At 47.9% G+C, this 16,681-nt stretch overlaps 2 protein-coding genes across 4 annotated transcripts in view; one reads left to right on the plus strand and one right to left on the minus strand.

Moving 5' to 3' along the window:
* The first annotated feature begins 1,943 nt into the window (after window positions 1-1,943).
* On the plus strand, window positions 1,944-8,432 carry Dynlt1 (dynein light chain Tctex-type 1). Of its 2 annotated transcripts, XM_021149132.2 has the most exons (5): window positions 1,944-2,045; window positions 4,253-4,294; window positions 7,121-7,244; window positions 7,581-7,658; window positions 8,031-8,432. In XM_021149132.2, exons 1-5 carry the CDS (start codon window positions 2,019-2,021, stop codon window positions 8,099-8,101), a joined length of 342 nt encoding a protein of 113 aa, XP_021004791.1. In that variant the 5' UTR covers window positions 1,944-2,018; the 3' UTR covers window positions 8,102-8,432. The 2 variants fall into 2 exon arrangements, with proteins under 2 accessions (XP_021004791.1, XP_085688893.1); XM_085832767.1 differs by lacking the exon at window positions 8,031-8,432 and having other exon boundaries at window positions 7,581-7,990.
* A 2,350-nt stretch (window positions 8,433-10,782) lies between these two features.
* Tmem181 (transmembrane protein 181) overlaps window positions 10,783-16,681 on the minus strand; it is a 50,507-nt gene continuing 44,608 nt past the window's right edge. The window contains exons 14-17 of one of the 2 annotated variants that reach the window (XM_029471511.2): window positions 15,759-15,841; window positions 14,762-14,851; window positions 14,455-14,521; window positions 10,783-13,725 (exon numbers count right to left, since the gene is read on the minus strand). In XM_029471511.2, coding sequence (XP_029327371.1) covers window positions 13,647-13,725; window positions 14,455-14,521; window positions 14,762-14,851; window positions 15,759-15,841 — 319 coding nt within the window. In that variant the 3' untranslated portion in view covers window positions 10,783-13,646. Of the gene's footprint in view, window positions 13,726-14,454; window positions 14,522-14,761; window positions 15,842-16,681 lie in introns of both variants that reach the window. The other variant, XR_015045813.1, reaches the window with a different exon arrangement.

Here is a 16,681-nt window from a genome sequence, read left to right on the forward strand (position 1 = left end):
GAGAAGCTCTGGCCCTAAAATAAAATCCTCAATAAATAGAAACTTGTATTTATTGGATAGTAGAACTATAAGCATGAAGTGCTGAGTCAGCCCATTTAGGAATATTTGAGAGAAAATGCTTTGAAAATGAGAATCGTTACCTAAAATGTAGACACTTCAGTCTGCTTGGCTGCATAACAAATATCACGGAAGGGGCAGCTTGCATAGCAACTTCTTTTCTCACAATTTGGGAGCCCAAGGTTAAGATATGTACGGGCAAGGCTGAGTGAGGCCCATTCTGTTCTGGAGGCCCACGCCATTGCTTACTGATGGCCAGCTCCTGTGTCTTCACGTGGTAGTCTACAAGTACCTGTCTGTGTCCTGAACTCTTTATATGGACACAAGGCATGTCTAATGAGGGCTCACACACAGGACTTCATCTTAATGAAACCTTGTTAAAGGTCCCATCTCCAAATAGTCACCCTCTGGAGTGTGGATGGATTTTGGGGTAGGGGACATGATTTGGATCACAACAGCAGGATACATTAAGAGACTATAGAACTTCATTTTTAGCCGGGTGTGGTAGCACACGCCTTTAATCCCAGCACTCGGGAGGCAGAGGCAGGCAGATTTCTGAGTTCGAGGCCAGCCTGGTCTACAGAGTGAGTTCCAGGACAGCCAGGGCTACACAGAGAAACCCTGTCTCGAAAAACCAAAAAAAAAAAAAAAAAAAGAACTTCATTTTTTAAAAATTGTTTTTACATTCTCTTTGCTCATAGCCCAGGCTAGCCGCCTGCCTCACCCTCCCAAGTGCTGGGGTTACGTGAGTGTGCCACCCATGCCTGGGTTATTTCTAGTCATTTAAAATTTTTATTTATTCATAAAACAGAGATTTGAAGATTGGGTTTATTATTTTTTTCAATTTTTTATTAGATATTTTCTTCATTTACATTTCAAATGCTATCCCGAAAGTCCCCTATACCCTCTCCCCACCCTGCTCCCCTGGGTTTATTATTTATTTTGAAAGATCTTATTTTTTATTTATGTGTCTGCTGAGGCCAGAAGAAGACATCAGCTCCCTTAGAGAAAGGGTTACAGGATGAGAGCTGTCTCATATGTGTGCTGGGAGCCAAGCTTTTCTGGAAGAGCGGATGGGTTCTTAACTGCTGATTCATCTCACTAGGCCCTCTCTTTATTATTAAAAAGCAAAAAATTTAAACTTCATTGCTATTCAGCAAAAGAGTCTATGTCCGAGTATATCGTTTAAAAATATATCTTTGGGTTACGAAAGAAACTTCCTGTGATAGGGGCACAATAAAGGGAGCTTGGAGACTCTCATCTGAGGCTCCCAACTACAATGAGCAGCAGGTCTCGGTGTTGGCAGAGACAGATGTGTAGAAGCTGAGCAGGTAGATACAAACAGAGCAGATTAAAAGAGCGGTGACGTTGACTTGGCCACAGGATCATCAGGTGGATGACTGAAAACAACATTAGCCAGGCACTAGCCTGCCAATGTGCTTCTTACCATGAGAGCTCCCAACTTTCGTTCAGATAGCTGATCCCCAAGGAGAAGCAACCAATGCGCCATACTGTTGGAAATCATTCTACAATTTGTTCCTAGTCAATATTTGTTTGAAAGTTTCAGTTTCTATAGTGTGAGCGGGAGGGAGGGCCAGGACCTCTTTCTTCCCCTCGGAGACCAGCTTTTGTTCCTTTGTTTGGTTTGGGTTGTCAGAGTTTAGAGAGAGGTTAGGTGGCTCTGACAGTTTGCTTTGGAAACCACATCCCAGAGGGCTCAGAGACACGCCCTGTTACTTGGAGACTGAAGAGGAGCAGCAGGCGGGGCCGAAGGGTGGGCGGAGCCACTAGTGGAGGGGCCGGTAGGAGGAGGAGCCTTTGATGGAGGGGCGGGGCCCTAGAGCGTAGGTGGTTATTGGTAGTGGTCAGGGTCCCCGGCGCGGGGGCGGAGTGGGCGTGGCCTGGGCGCGCCTGCGCAGTCCACTCTACTCGGCCGGCGAAGGAGACGCGCTAGAGTAAAGATGGAAGACTTCCAGGCCTCCGAGGAGGTAACCTCGGGTTGGGCCGTGGGAGGGAGGGTGGCGGCGGAGATATGGGTGTGGCGGGGCCCGGTCTGGGAAGACACAGCGTCTGCTCACGGCCACCTGGCCCGAGGCTGATGAGCCTAGGTGGCGGTTCCCAGCGGCCACTCCGCGTCTTTCCCGCGTGGGCGGTGCCCGCAGTCCGCGGAGACGGCGCCGAGCTGGTGTCTCGGTGGGGTTCACGGCGTCGGTAGGATGACATCACTCCACCCCTTCCGCATTGCTGCAGACCCCAGCCGGGACCGAGGTTGGGAAAGGAGGCATCCTGCTGTGGCATGTATAGTGACACAGGCGCACAGGGCCAGCTCCGGGTGACCGCAGTGGGGGTCTGCTGCCCAGACTGTCCGTCTGCCAAGGACCGACATGCGAACAGAACCTGCCTTTGTCTCGGTGCCGCACCTTGTCCTTCAGTGCGACGCTCCCTCCCACCCAGGCCACAGCGACTGGGTACATTTCATTTCAGTTTACGATAGTAACGGAATCTCTCATTCTTGTGGGGGAAGAATGCAATGCCTCTTAGTGCCCTAGCCACTCGCCTTGATGATATGTTGTCTAAATGTTTTTCCCTTCGTGCTAACATGCATCTGAGAAACAGCTGAATGGACGCCCGTTAAAGAATAGTTGCTCATTTTCTTCCTGAATAATCTTTGTTGAAACTCAATAAAATCCCACACAATTTGTCAAAAACAATAATAATAAAACCCTAACACTTCCTCTTTTGACATTTCTAACGTGTCAACTAAGGATATTCTGAGGGAAGAGTAAGACATTTGCATTTATCAGAAACTTTCAGTTTTGGTCTATTTTCCCAACACACTTTTCGGCAGTCAGGATCATTCAGTTTGAACGTTGGTGGAACACAAGACAAGACTCAAGCCACGATTCAGAAGCAGCAGCACAGGGGATGTTTGGCCAGACAGCGATCTCATGTATGGCTGAAGACTGGCTTTTATGGTAGTCACAGCCAGCTATGGCCATGTGAAGAGGTAGCCCCGACAACCACGTTCTAATTCCAGCTTGTACATGTAGATCGGCTGAAGTGAAGTGTCCAGACAGTGGTCTGTGTGTTACACAGTGTCAGCAGCAGGAGGACGGAAGCTCTCCATTGTTTACCCAGCAGCCCTCTCAGCTGAGTCTTTTCTACCTGCCTCTAGCTCCCCAGGTTTCCCTCAGCTCATTTCCCTTTCTGGTAGCAGCTGGCAGTGCTCCCTGATTTCAATATAATTTCTCTTCCGTTATTTTCTTACTCTAACTGTATGGGATGTGACACTAGGGCTTTGCTTTGTGGCTTAGGATCACTGTAGTCACTTAGGAAGAGCCTTTCAGTCGACTTACCCTGGAGGGTCACCACATTTTCACTCTTTCAGTGATTTCGGCTTTGTTTCCAACTGACTTCTTAGAGGGTCTAGCCAGGGAAATGGCTTTGGGTGGTCAATTCTCATTCTCCTGAAGAGGAAGGGGAGATACTCAATACTAGAACAGGGCAGGGTCCACTGTGGTCTGCAGTAAGGGAAGTCTGTTCCAAACAGGACTGAGTGACTGCCGAGGGGGCCGTGCTATCCTATCCAGGGCCTGTCCAGGGCTAAGGCTATCCAGGGCCTGTCCAGGGTTAAGGCTATCCCAGAACTTGGAATAGTTCATTTGTCCTCATGTAAGAAGCATACGGCAGGCCAGTGTTTTCAGGAAACCCTCACACCCTCAAATCCACTATTGTGTTAAGAGGAGACTAAGAAAACTACTTCGGGCATCACCTTGTTGCTGGCAGCCCTCAAGTCAGCCGATGCTTCGTCCTGAAGTAGTTCATTGGGGTTAAGAAAATGATGGGCACACATGAGCCTTTTACGTGTTAAACATCTGAGTCAGTAGCTTTACAGTGGTGACTTACGCTGCTTCAGCTGCTTTGTATGGCAGTGGAGTGGCTCTGAATATGGCACCTGCACTGGCTAATGGTGCTGACAGCCAGCTGCAGGGGAAGGAGAGACAGGATTCTAGTTTGAAGTGACACCTGGCTTGCAGTGTGACACTCAGCTGCTTCACACCTCTGGGCTCTGAGGTTCATCTGCACAGTCGACAGCCTGATTTCTAAGTCACGTTCAGTATCTCATTGTGTGCTCATTGATGCTCTGCAGAAAGCTCTTTTAAACCAAACTTACCTACATTTTCTTCCTTCACAGACTGCATTTGTTGTTGATGAAGTGAGCAACATTGTAAAGGAGGTAAGAGGAAACACGCTTGTTTTCCAGGCGTTTGGTTGATACTGTGTGTCTTAGAGTTACGATTACTGTGATTTAACACCATGACCACAGCAATTTGAGGAAGAAAGAAGGGTTTATTCTGCTTACACTTCCACATCACAGTTCATCACCAAAGGAAGTCAGGACAGGAACTCAAACAGGGCAGGAACCTGGAGGCAGGAGCCGATGCAGAGACCATGGAGGGTCCTGCTTACTGGCTTGCTCCTCATGGTTTGCTCAGCCAGGACAAGCCTAGGGATGGCACAACCCACCCTAGGCCAGGCCCTTCCCAGTCAATCCTTAATTAAGAAAATGTCTTATGGGCTGGAGAGATAGCTCAGCAGTTAAGAACACTGACTGCTCTTCCAGAGGTCCTGAGTTCAATTCCCAGCAACCACATGGTGGCTCACAACCGCCTGTAATGGGATTAGAAGTCCTCTTCTGGTGTGTCTGAAGGCAGCTACAGTGGACTCACAACATAAAGCAAATAAATAAATAAATCATTAAAAATTTTATTTAAAAGAAAGAGGAAATGTCTTACAACTGCAGTTTCATAATTGCGGTTGCCTCCTGCCAGTGACTTGAGCTTGTGTCAGGCTGACAGAAAAGGAGCCAGCATAGCATGTATGAAGGAAAACGCTATGTGAATTAAAATGGAAAAATCTCAAGAGCTGTTGAGCTTTCTGTGTTTTGACATTTCAAACATTTTTACATTATATCTAAGTAAAATGACTCCTATATTACATAAATTAATAACCTGAATCAAGAAGTCTTAAGTGGCGTTAGAAAGTGTCGAGGCAGATTCTGTAACCTTGCAGCATGAAGACTCGTGATGCATGCATAAATGTCTCCAGTGCTTGTGAAGAAGAGCAGCTGCAGAGAAAATCTAACAACGTCTATAACTCAGGACCTGAGATACAGCTCGGGGTTATTCATAGGTTTTTCTTACATTTTAAAGTACATTATTGATAGCAATCATAGTACTTCTCTTAAACAAGGTGGACAACAGGCCCAGGGAATTGGACACTGTGGGAGTGTCTGGCCGCAGCAGAGCTTAGGAAGGAAGGGTTTATTTTGGCTCACCGTTGGAAGGGAGACAGTCCACCATGGTGGCAGGACTGTGAGGTCACCATGCATCTTTATGTCTGGGAAGAATTGTCTAGATTAGGCTAGCTGAGGTAAAGACCCACCCAGAATGTGGACGAACTGTTCCACAGGCAGGGAGGGCCCCAATCTGAAGCCAAAGGAGAAAGTGTGCTTAGCCCAGCAGTCCTGACTGCAGCTGTGATCAGCTGCCTCAAACCCAGGACTCTCCCACCATCATGGACTGGGAGCTAGAACCCATTTGAGGTTCCCTGAAGTAATTTTGGATCGACTACAATATAAGATTTTTGATGCCCATTATTGAAGTCAATAATGCTAGAGTATTAAAGAACCACATTCTGTTTTGTGAGAAGTATTCACAATCAAAATGATTTTCTCACTTTTATGTACATTACATTGTTCAACATCCAGTGTGACTTTTCTGGTGCTTTGCAGGGAGTGTAAGTTTGCCTTTTATTGTTTCTTCCATGCAGTGTTTCCAGTGGAACAGGTGGGAAGCAGAAAGGTGGATTAAACCAGAACTGGCAGGAATAGAGTGGGTTTGTTAGGGCTGAGTTTTGCCTCCTATCTCCGCATCCACTTACTCTGCGTTGCTAGGCAGCAGGTGGCTGGAAGTGCACATCAGCAGTCCATAGGGAAGCATGAGGTGACAGCATTTTTGCCCTGGCTGTAGGTTTGTTCTGTCCTCAAGCTGTTTAAAAAAAAGTATTAGGTAGTTGGGATGAGTAGATCCAAAATTAGTTTTCCTTTCTCCCTAAACACTGGACTTCATAGCGCACAGAGGGGGTTGCTCTTCCTCCTTTGACAGTCTTCATGTCTAGCCTTACCTTTACTAAAGCCAGTCCTCAGCCTAGAGTGGGCAGGCGGGACAGAGGAGCTGGGTCAGAGCCCCAAGTCTGGAGGTGGAAGCCACAGTGTATCTATCCCTCAAACGCTGTTGCTGCCCTCAGCGTGGAGTGTGTGGCCCACTCCTTCACCATGTGCAGTGAGGGCCCCTGTGTCTGCCTTGTCTGTAGGTAATCATGAAACCTTCTTTTCTAGGCTTCCAGAAGGTTAGCAGGGGTGGGGAGGGAACTGTTCAGAGCCACACTGGCATCTGGGAGAGAGGATACTGGAGAAAGACACAGGGTGTCACTGATATTACAGGGACAGGACAGTGAGCTGTGCTATCCATGAGCCCTGGAATTCAGGGGGAACACTGCTGTAAGCTCCAGTGTTAAAGGTTCAGTTATCTGGAAAGTGTGGTACAACACAACCCACACAACGAGGCCACAAGTACTACAAGACTGGGCAGGTTGTACAAACATCCAATAAAATGTCATCTAACATACACACATTGTATGTTTTATGGTTTGGCTAAAATGACTAGTATATGTGTAAGAAACTGGCAAAATAAAATATTTTTTCTGCCTCAATAAGAAAAAGTGTTGACTGTTAGAAATGAACAGCAGCACAAACATTCAGTCCATTGTTCAGTGGAACTGTTGAGCCCAGCTGACAGGTTCTATAGAGCACACATCTACAGGCTGTGTAAAGCTCCTCAACATGGGATGCAGTGTAATGCTGCTTAGCAGAAGCCACACACGTAGAGGAGCCCTTGACTGAGCAGAAGCTCGCATCTCCTGAGAGTTCTGTCATGGCCCATCATGTCGCTGACTGGTGAGTGGGTTCTCTCCATGACCTCTTGTGCTTTTTTCCCCCTAGGCTATAGAAAGCGCCATCGGTGGTAATGCCTACCAGCACAGCAAAGTCAACCAGTGGACCACTAATGTTGTAGAACAGACTTTGAGCCAACTCACCAAACTGGGGAAACCATTTAAATACATTGGTAATGGATTTTCGTCTTGTGTATTTTGATAGAGGTTCTCTAAATACTGATCTGAGGTGTGTCTGGTGCTGGAAGAAAGGTCACTTAGCAATTGGTTGTCGAACTTCCAAGAAAGTTTCTCCAGGACCAGGTCCCTTGGGTAGTAAATGTACCATGCGCCTTGCATGTCAGGCTAATGCCAGTGTCTCAGGGATTATGTCACAAGAGTTCACAGGATGTCTGATCAGACATGTGGAGAACATGTTAAGAGAAAGGAAATAGGTAGTTTGTCAAAGTGAGACAGCACAGTCTGCCCCTTATATTGTGACTTTTTCTAACACGTTTGTTTAATTTAAGTGACCTGTGTGATCATGCAGAAGAACGGTGCTGGGTTACACACCGCAAGTTCCTGCTTCTGGGACAGCTCCACAGACGGTAGGACTCTCACCTTCCTAGGCAATGTTATTTTGCCCATAGCTCCGTTTTTGGTGATCTGCAGCGCTAAGCAGTGTTTTGAAGAGCACACTTAGATGTTTCAACATCAATGCATTTCTGTAAGTCACCATTGCCTGGGGAGTGGTGCACATGCCATCTCTGTGAGTTTGAGGCCAGCCTGGACTACACAGTGAGGTCCTATCTAAAAACAAACAAAATCTCAAAACATTTTGGGGGCACTTGCCCATTTATAAGTAAAATTAGGCAATAAAGTCCCTCTCTGTATGTCAGGCATGCAGTGCAGTGCTGGCATGGTGGGACCCGAATCTCTTGGGCTGCCTCATTTCCTGTGCCTGTCTCTGTCCCCCACAGGAAGCTGCACAGTCCGATGGGAGAACAAGACCATGTACTGCATCGTTAGTGCCTTCGGACTGTCCATCTGACCACCTTGCCAGCCTCAGCCTCGTGGTCCCAGCGTTTCCAGTCCATCTTAACCACCAGCTATGTTGGACAAACCCCTTCCTCCTAAGTTGTTCTGTGGCACTCTCAAAAAAACCAAATGACTCCCCAGTCACAGGAACCACATGACTTCAGCCAGATTAGCAGCCACCTGTCATCTGAGACAGGCAGTACCACTTGTCTTAACTGTCTTCTCCAAGGTGCTAAACACTCAAGTCTGCTGGTGGAAACAGCTCTACTTTCTGAAATGATTCAGATACACTAACTTTCCATACTTTATACTTTATTAGAATAATAAATTATTCAAAATTAAAGTTTTTGTGTTCCTTGTAGCCTGGAGCATCACCCGAGAATGAGGTTGAGAAGGGAGAAGGTTGCTTTTAGCCTTCTGCATGCTGACATACGTGTATACCTGAGCTGATGGTCAGACTCAGGACAGTACACAGCCAGCTTTGCAGGTCATGCTTGAAGTCACGGGCCTGTTTCTTACTGTGATGGCGAAACCTGCTGACATTGGCAGAGCTGAAGAGAGGCCACAGACCTCACGGGCGGGTAGGTACTTGTGACATGTGGCCTCTCGCAGAGATCTAGAAAAATGGCCGGTCTGGGGAAATGGGCTACATCAGTTTAGCTCTGTTTAATTTTTTAATTACATTCGTGTGTGTGAGAACGAGTAAGCATGCGTCCCATGGCACACCTGTGGAGTTCAGAGGTCAAAGGCAGTTTGTGGGACTTGGCTCTTTCTCCACCACTGGGTCCCAGGAACGAACTTAGGTAGTCAGGGTTGGTGGCAAGCCCCTCTACCTGCTATACCAGCTCACTGGCCCACCAGTTTACTTTTGTTGCACTCACTGACAGCCTCAGGTGGCACAAACCAGGAAGCAAAAAGAACAGGAGGAAAGCTTTCCCTAGCAATCTGGTAAACATGTCTGCCCTCTCAGTAGAGGGCGAGATGAACGCCTTGGTCCTCCAGGATGGGAATAGGCCACTTCACCTGTAGGACAGGAACCTAGCCATGTTGCAATCCTACATTCCTAGTTCCTGCTTCCTGGACGTGACGGTTGTGCAAGCCAGTAAGCTCTGACCTACACATGCTTGGCCCAGCGCTGTTCATCTGCTGCTTTCAGACCTAGGCTCTTGGAATTTTAGTAGCAGCAGCTACATATTTAGAATTTTACAGCTTACAGAATGCTTTCAGAATTGCTGTGTTCTTAACAATGCTTAGCTTGGGTATCACAAAGGGCCCACAGTTTATCCAGTTAATTTCAAGTCATAAATCCTAGTGAGAAGGGACCCCAACAGACTAGGTTGTTGGCCGCTCTGGGGTGCTCCTTGTAGGCCACCTAAGACACTATGATTGGCATTACCACTTGGTGTGTGTCTGAAGGAGTGCACACTCATGCATGGTCTGGTGTGTGCCCAGTTCCAGCATATTTCCTGAGATGGGGTCTCTCACTGAACCTGGAGCACACTGTTTGAGCTAAATTTGCTGGCCACCAAACCAGTGGGATACATCTGTCTCTGCTCCGTTTTCCCAGCCCTGGGGTTACAGACACACACCACTGTGCCCGCTTTTACATGGATGCTGCAGCTCTAAACTTGGGCCCTCATTCTCACATTTATAATCCACTGACCTGTCTCCCCGATATCCCTGGCTGAAGAGCCTTGCTGTGGTCTTCTTTCTAAAGCATTCATATAAAAAGCTAGTAATACATAAAGGATTAAAAATTAGAAATATAGTAACATCGTTGAACAAGAGACAGTGTCAGAATGAAGCTGATATGGTTTGTTATGGATGAGAAATGTCCCCTACCCGTGTGTGATGGTTTGAATATGCCTGGCCCAGGGAGTGGCACTGTTAGAAGGTGTGGCCCTGTTGGAGTATCTGTATCACTGTGGGTGTGGGCTTTAAGACCCTCATTCTATCTGCCTGGAAGCCAGTATTCTGCTAGGATCCTTCAGATGAAGATGTAGAACTCTCAGCTCTGTCTGCACCATGTCTGCCTGGATGCTGCTATGCTCCTGCCTTGATGATAATGGGCTGAACCTCTGAACCTGTAAGCCAGCCCCAATTAAATGTTGTCCTTATAAGAGTTGCCTTGGTCATGGTGTCTGTTCACAGCAGTAAATCCCTAAGACAAGGTGTGTGTTAAACACATGCTCTTCATCTGGCAGTGACATTTGGGGATGATCTGGGAACTTGGAGGTGGAGCTTGCTGAAGGAGGGTTCTCTAGAGTCACAGAACATACAGATAGTCTCTATATAGTAAAAGAATTTATTGATGACTTACAGTCTGCAGCCCAATTCCCAACAATGGTTCAGTCACAGCTGTGAATGGAAGTCCAAGGATCTAGCAGTTATTCAGTCTCACACAGCAAGCAGGCAAAGGAGCAAGAGCAAGACTCCCTTCTTCCCATGTCCTTACAGCAAGTATCCCTAGTACCCACTGCCTCTGCCTTGTTCTGGTCCCTTCCTGTCATTCTGCTTTGAGTCCTGGCTACCAGGAGGTGAGTGACTTGGCCACACTCTGTAGGCACTGTGTTCCTCATCCCGGGCTTATGGTGGAGGGAGCCAGCCATGGACCGGTGAGCTAAAGTGACTCTCTCCTCCTGTGAGGTTTTCACCAGATCTCGGTCACAGCAACAAAAAATCTCATACAAAATCTCAAAATGTGAGTTTTATTGAGTTTTTCATAAATAAGCATTTATTCCTTGACTGACTGTTCAGACAACACTGGTGCACTGATGGTCCAAACAGTGTTCCTTCTGGACTTAGAGGCTAGTGTTTTTATTTAACAGATATTTACAGACATTTGTAAAAAGGTAGTTTTCAGGAGCAGAAAATCCCTCTGTGTCACACAATGGAATTAATCTGTTCTGTGTCACAGGACAGATCACAGAATGGTAGCACCTAGCAGCACCCGAGCCACCAAGAGAAACATTCAGCAAGGCTTCTGACGACATCCATTTTCCTTTGGCCTGAAAAAAAAAAAGAAAAAAGAGCCACATCTCCCCAACCCCCAAAGATCTAACCACTAAGGCAAACGCTCAAATATACAATACATATCAAGCCTCATAGCTGTTCCTCATGGAGGGACTTAGTTCTCTCTTTTGTGGGTGCTTGTGTTTTCCTATAAAGATTAGTAACCATATTTGAACCTGTTTATCCTAACTGTGCCTTCAATGGTTCAGCACTCGAGGCTGGTGAGATTTGCTTTATAAACTGCCCATCTGCAGGCTGGCTTTACATACCTAAACTTACTTCAGTCTGTAACTGTACAGAGAGCGCCTCACGAGCCTCTTCTCTAGCCTTTCAAACGGGGCTTGAAGGCACCAAGTCACTGCTGCAATGATTTGACAATAAATCAAGCAGATTGCTATCCACAGGGATAATGAAGCTCTCACCGGGAATCTGGGAGCCATCATCTTCCAGGTTCCCCTGGATTGGACCAATATAAAAAATACCCCAAAGTCAGTAGGATTCAAACCGTTACCCTGAAAGAACTAGTCAGCCCTTTGAACTTATAATTTAAGTTTACAAAATTTTAATCCCCTCAGAACAAAACAGTCGTCTGGTTACTATCAAAAGTCCCAGCGGAGTTTAGTGTTAACCTCACCCCTGAGCTCCTGCCTACACACTGAAGTCTTAGTTCTGTAAGCAGAGCTTTGCACAGCATCTAATACATGATGCACACGACACTAGGAGTGCTGCTTTGTAATTCATATTTCCACAGAAAAAAAATATTCCCTTAGTTTTACGGACACTAGGATCAGTTTATAATTATACTATAGGGCAGTTTTTAAAAGTTCTGAAGTCTGTACCTAAATGCTTAAAATATCTTACACTGACTGATAAATAGTGTTATAAACCATGGAGACTTATTTATAATGATGAAAACATGTAAACTCTCACATATTAGAACATCTTGGGGTCAGCACAAGCCAGCGGCCATAAGATGGCAGCTGCAGGGCTCCACTGCAAGGGAAGGGCTGCTAACAAACACCCTGCCGGTGTCTCCCCACAGACTCAGTGATCACAGCAAGTGCAAAACTCATGTAAACCCGTTACCTCGCAATGAGTTTCCATTCCAATGTTCATAGTTACAAGTTGTTTTGTTAAAAAAAAAAAAACCCACTGCACATGGAATCCATATTAAAGTATGACGTTTAAGAAGACAGGCAGGATGAACCTCTTCCATCCCTGGAGTCAGTCCGGCCCACACGGACAGTAACCTGCAGCTCAGAGCCGAAATCTGAGTCGGCGCACAGACCAAGGAGCATAGTGTTGTTGCCTGAAGAGGGATCTACCGGAACTGGGCCTCTGGATTTGCCAAGACAGAGGCAGGCAGGATGCTACCTTCACCAGGTGTTCGCAGAGACGCTGTGTGGGGAAACTGAGGATCGGGAAGGAAGGCGGTGGCCCTGAGGACTTCCAATGCTGAACTTCAGTGCGGGTGACATCCGTTTTCCACAGAGCCACACTCCAAACCCAGAACAACCTTGGGGCGAGTCCCTTCATCTGCAGCTGTCTCTATAGCCATTCAAAATGTCTTACTTTCTCTTTACTTTAGTTCCTAATGTTAAAACAGAAAGTCTTTCTGGCAATAAAGAATTTCTAATTACAGTTGTATTTCATGTAGCTTTGATTAAAAAAAAAAAATAATAGAGCTCTCCGGGGGTTTCACACTCAGTGAAGATGCAGAATTTTTGGTCGGGAAGGGCCTCCTCATTTTCCACCTCCAGCACAGGGAGACCCAATCCTAACTGTACACAGACTCTTGAAGAGCACCATGACACAGGACCTTGCCCACAGCGCTACTGGCCTGTAGCTGCCTGGGCTTCCTCCAGGCTATCAGCCCACTCTGGACTCAACTTCGATAGCAATTCTGCTGGGGGGTGGGGGTGAGGGGGTGGCAATGATGGACGGGAACCTGGCCACCTGCCATTCCTGAAAATGATATTGTATGTGGCTCACCAAACACAATCAAAGCCTCACTGCAGATGTTTGAGTCAGCATACTGACCCCACCATGTGCTGGAAAAGATGGAGGCAGATCGCCCACCTGAGGCAGGCACAGCTTAGACTTCCCTTGAGGGTAGGGCACTCAAGAACGATGCCACAGAGAGGAAAGAGTCATCGCTGCCACGCTGGGACCTTGATCATCAGGCCTCCCACAGACTCAATTGCTTTTTAAAAAGGAAAGAAAAAGTACATAATTCTTTTTATTAAAAATGGGTAACTTCTCCTCATGACTGCATATGGGCTCCATCGCACCTGATGTCGATGTACAGGATATGCCTTTGAATTCTCTACCAGGCAGCCCCTCTTCTTAAATAGTGGGGTTGCCCCCACAGCAAACTCCACCCCACATTTCAATCCATTTGGGTTTTCTTTTAAAAATATGTAAACAAATAAGGAACAGGAAACCTTTGCTTACAGAGGAGTCCAGACACAAACGGATAGAAGGGGCCAGAATGCGTCACTCAGGCAGGCCTCTGGCCCCCTGCTGTCCCATCTGCTGCCCGGGGCTCAGTCACTGTCCGACTCTTCCCTACACTTGGCACGGATGGCCTGGCCGTTCTGCAGGGGCATTTCTTCATAGTCACTCCTGTGGTAAAAGAGACCTGTGACCCTCGGCCACTCTGGCAGCTCTTCTCTGTACATGCACATGCGTGTGGCAGTCAGAGGTCTGCATCGGTGTCTTCCTCAATGGCTTACCTCCTCAGGGTTTGAGACAGGGTTGCTCACAGGACCCGGAGCTCACTGATTCTGCTTGGGTGGCTGCCTGGGAGCCCTAGAAGCCTTCCGTTCCCACCTCCCAATGCTGGGGTTACAGGCATGTACCACGGGGTCTGGCTTGTGCTGTTTTATGAGTCAGGGTCTCACTATGTAGCCTTGGCTGGCCTTGAACTCATAAAGATCCACCTGCTTCTGTTTCCTAAGTGCTGGGATTAAAGGCATATACGACCACACCCAGCTCAGAACCTGGCATTTTATGTGGGTGCTCATGCGTAAGTCACTCTACAGCCACCATCTTGTAGCCCTTGGCTGCCTCTTTGCCTTCATACCGACAGCTATCCTGGAGGAACTCACCTCATGGTCTCCCTCTTAGGGTCAACTAAAAGCCCATTCTCTCCAACTTGACTCTCAGCACCCCAGAATAGTTGTGTAGTTACCACACCCTGCAGGCATTCTGCAAAACGGAATGCTACTAAATCCACATGAGGGACACAGAACTAAGCCATTAACAGTCTCCTGCCATGGAGATAGCTTTCAAATACTGCGAGTGAGGACACATGCAGAGCCAGGCGGGCTGCGCGAGGTGATGGCGACTTACCCATAAATCACATCATCATCAGAGTCGTTCAACATGGAAAACGCAGGGTTATCCTTCAGCTGGGACTCTGAAAGACAACCAAAGCCTTTTTAATGAAAGCATTTTGTGTTATTAGTCTAGGGGGGAGTCTGATGGATCCCAAGCCCCGTATGGACTTGGCCGAGGCATTCTGTGAGATTGCATACTATGGTTCCAAACACCATTTAGCTGCCTTTTGCCTCTGTCCTAACAGAAGGCGCACTGAGTCGCAGTGCCCTACACCTGGGGAACACCTGAGCCAGTGCGACCCAGAGCCACCGTGACTTACCGTACAGGGCATTCTTCGATGGAGAGTACACAAAGGCCAGCGTGTACAAGTAAAAGTTCAACAGGCCATAGAAAGACAGGAATTCCGCTGGTGTTGACGGTCAAGGGAGAAGCATGGGTTTGGACACACAAGCCCTTTGCCTCCCATTCCCTGGCAGCCCTTTCCAGGATAAACCAGATGGGGGTCCACAGCCCAGATGCCATAAGGGACCCTCAGGGGCTTAGTGCCGTCTAGGTTTATGACTCCTGAAGAACAGGAGGGATTGAGGTTTGCTGACATAAGAAATGCAAACCTGAAGTGTCCTTACCTCTTCCACACTACAGATCCCGGAGCACCTAACAGCTGGAGCTCAGTCACAAGGGATACAGCAGAAGCCCCATTCATCCCAACACACCTGCTTTCCATCAACCTGACCTCAGACAGTGAAGGCAAGAGGAACAAGCTATGGACCGGATGTGGGCATGGCAGAATCAATCAGAGCTTCAGCGCTGTATGAGCCTTCCCACAGACTCAAGCTGACACCATGGTGATGCTGGCACCTCGCTACACCTGAATGAAGCTTAGAAGGTGCTGTCAGCACCCAGGACTCCAATCCCTGGCTGGTCCAAGGTGTGCGCTCAGGATGTCTGTCTGTCTGAGGGAGTCAACAGCTCTGGACTGACTGGGGATTTGAGTCTGCAACTGTTCAGTTTCTCAGGAGTGCCCACGAGAAGCAAGCAGCAGGGCACTGAGAATGGTCTAGTGTGGTCATCCTTTTGGATTCAGGCTGTGCAGTGACTCAGCCCTGCTGTGTGTCAGTCTCCTACCTCAGAAGGAGGACGGATGAAACTCACCCTTCCCAGGGCCAACAGGAAGCCAAGGAGGGCAAGGCATGCTTGAGGCCTGCTGAACACAGGTCAAAAGGGGCTGACTGATCCCCCTCATAAAAGTCTAAGGCTAAGGTGCTAGCCATGAACACAGGGTGGCTCCAAGGCCCAGTTCTCCGAGACAAGGATATAGTTCTGGTAGTGAGCCGACAGTTCTGCTACGAAGTTGTCCTGCAACACTTGTGCTCCAAACCGTAGGTAGAGGATGACGATGCTGAAAGAGAAGGGGGAGCCACCATGTAGAAACACAGAAGGGCTTACCTCAGTAAGACTTAACAGGAAACTTCTATACTTCTATATGCACACTATCTGACACCCCACCCCCAGTCATTTTTGCTCCAGGGAAAAGCAAAACAAACAAACCAATGCAACCAAAGAGGAGCGTAGGCCTACGCTGGGCAGCTTTAGCTTTTAGGGAGTAGAGATCAAGTCTAACCAAGTTGTCTCTTAGAACATAGTCCAGCAAACACTGCCTGGGGGAGGGCTTTGTGGATGGCTGCCACCTGCCCCAACAGTGGCTTCTCCTTGATGCCTGCTGACTGCTCCCACAGGGCCCTGTCCTCAGCACCAAAAAGGTCTCTAGGCACAGGCACCCCTCAGGAAACTTCACAATTGACTGTGAATGTGCAGGGTTTGGTTAAATGTGGGTTAACATGCCTCACACGCCTGGGCATTTATGATGGAATGTTTGTAACCAAGGCCATTCTAGCTTCCTCCCCACATCCCCTGAGTCAGGGTTTCTCTGTGTAGCCCTGGCTGTCCTGGAGCTTGCTCTGTCGACCAGGCTGGCCTCGAACTCAGATCAACCTGCCTCTGCTTCTGCCTCTGCCTCTGCCTCTGCCTCTGCCTCTGCCTCTGCCTCCGGAGTGTGGGGATTAAAGGCGTGCGCCAGCACCATCCGGCTGTTGTATAACTGATCAGGAGCTGCGGCTCCATTGACTCACGTGTTTTGATGATTGTCCCATAGGGAGTGGCATTATTAGGTGTGACCTTGTTAGAGGAAGCCCAGGCTCAGTGGTACACAGTTCTTTTCCTGATGCCTGTGGTACAACTC

The sequence above is a fragment of the Mus caroli genome, unplaced genomic scaffold (assembly GCF_978045245.1).
Source record: "Mus caroli unplaced genomic scaffold, Mus_caroli_1 scaffold_18, whole genome shotgun sequence".
NCBI classification, from domain to species: domain Eukaryota; kingdom Metazoa; phylum Chordata; class Mammalia; order Rodentia; family Muridae; genus Mus; species Mus caroli.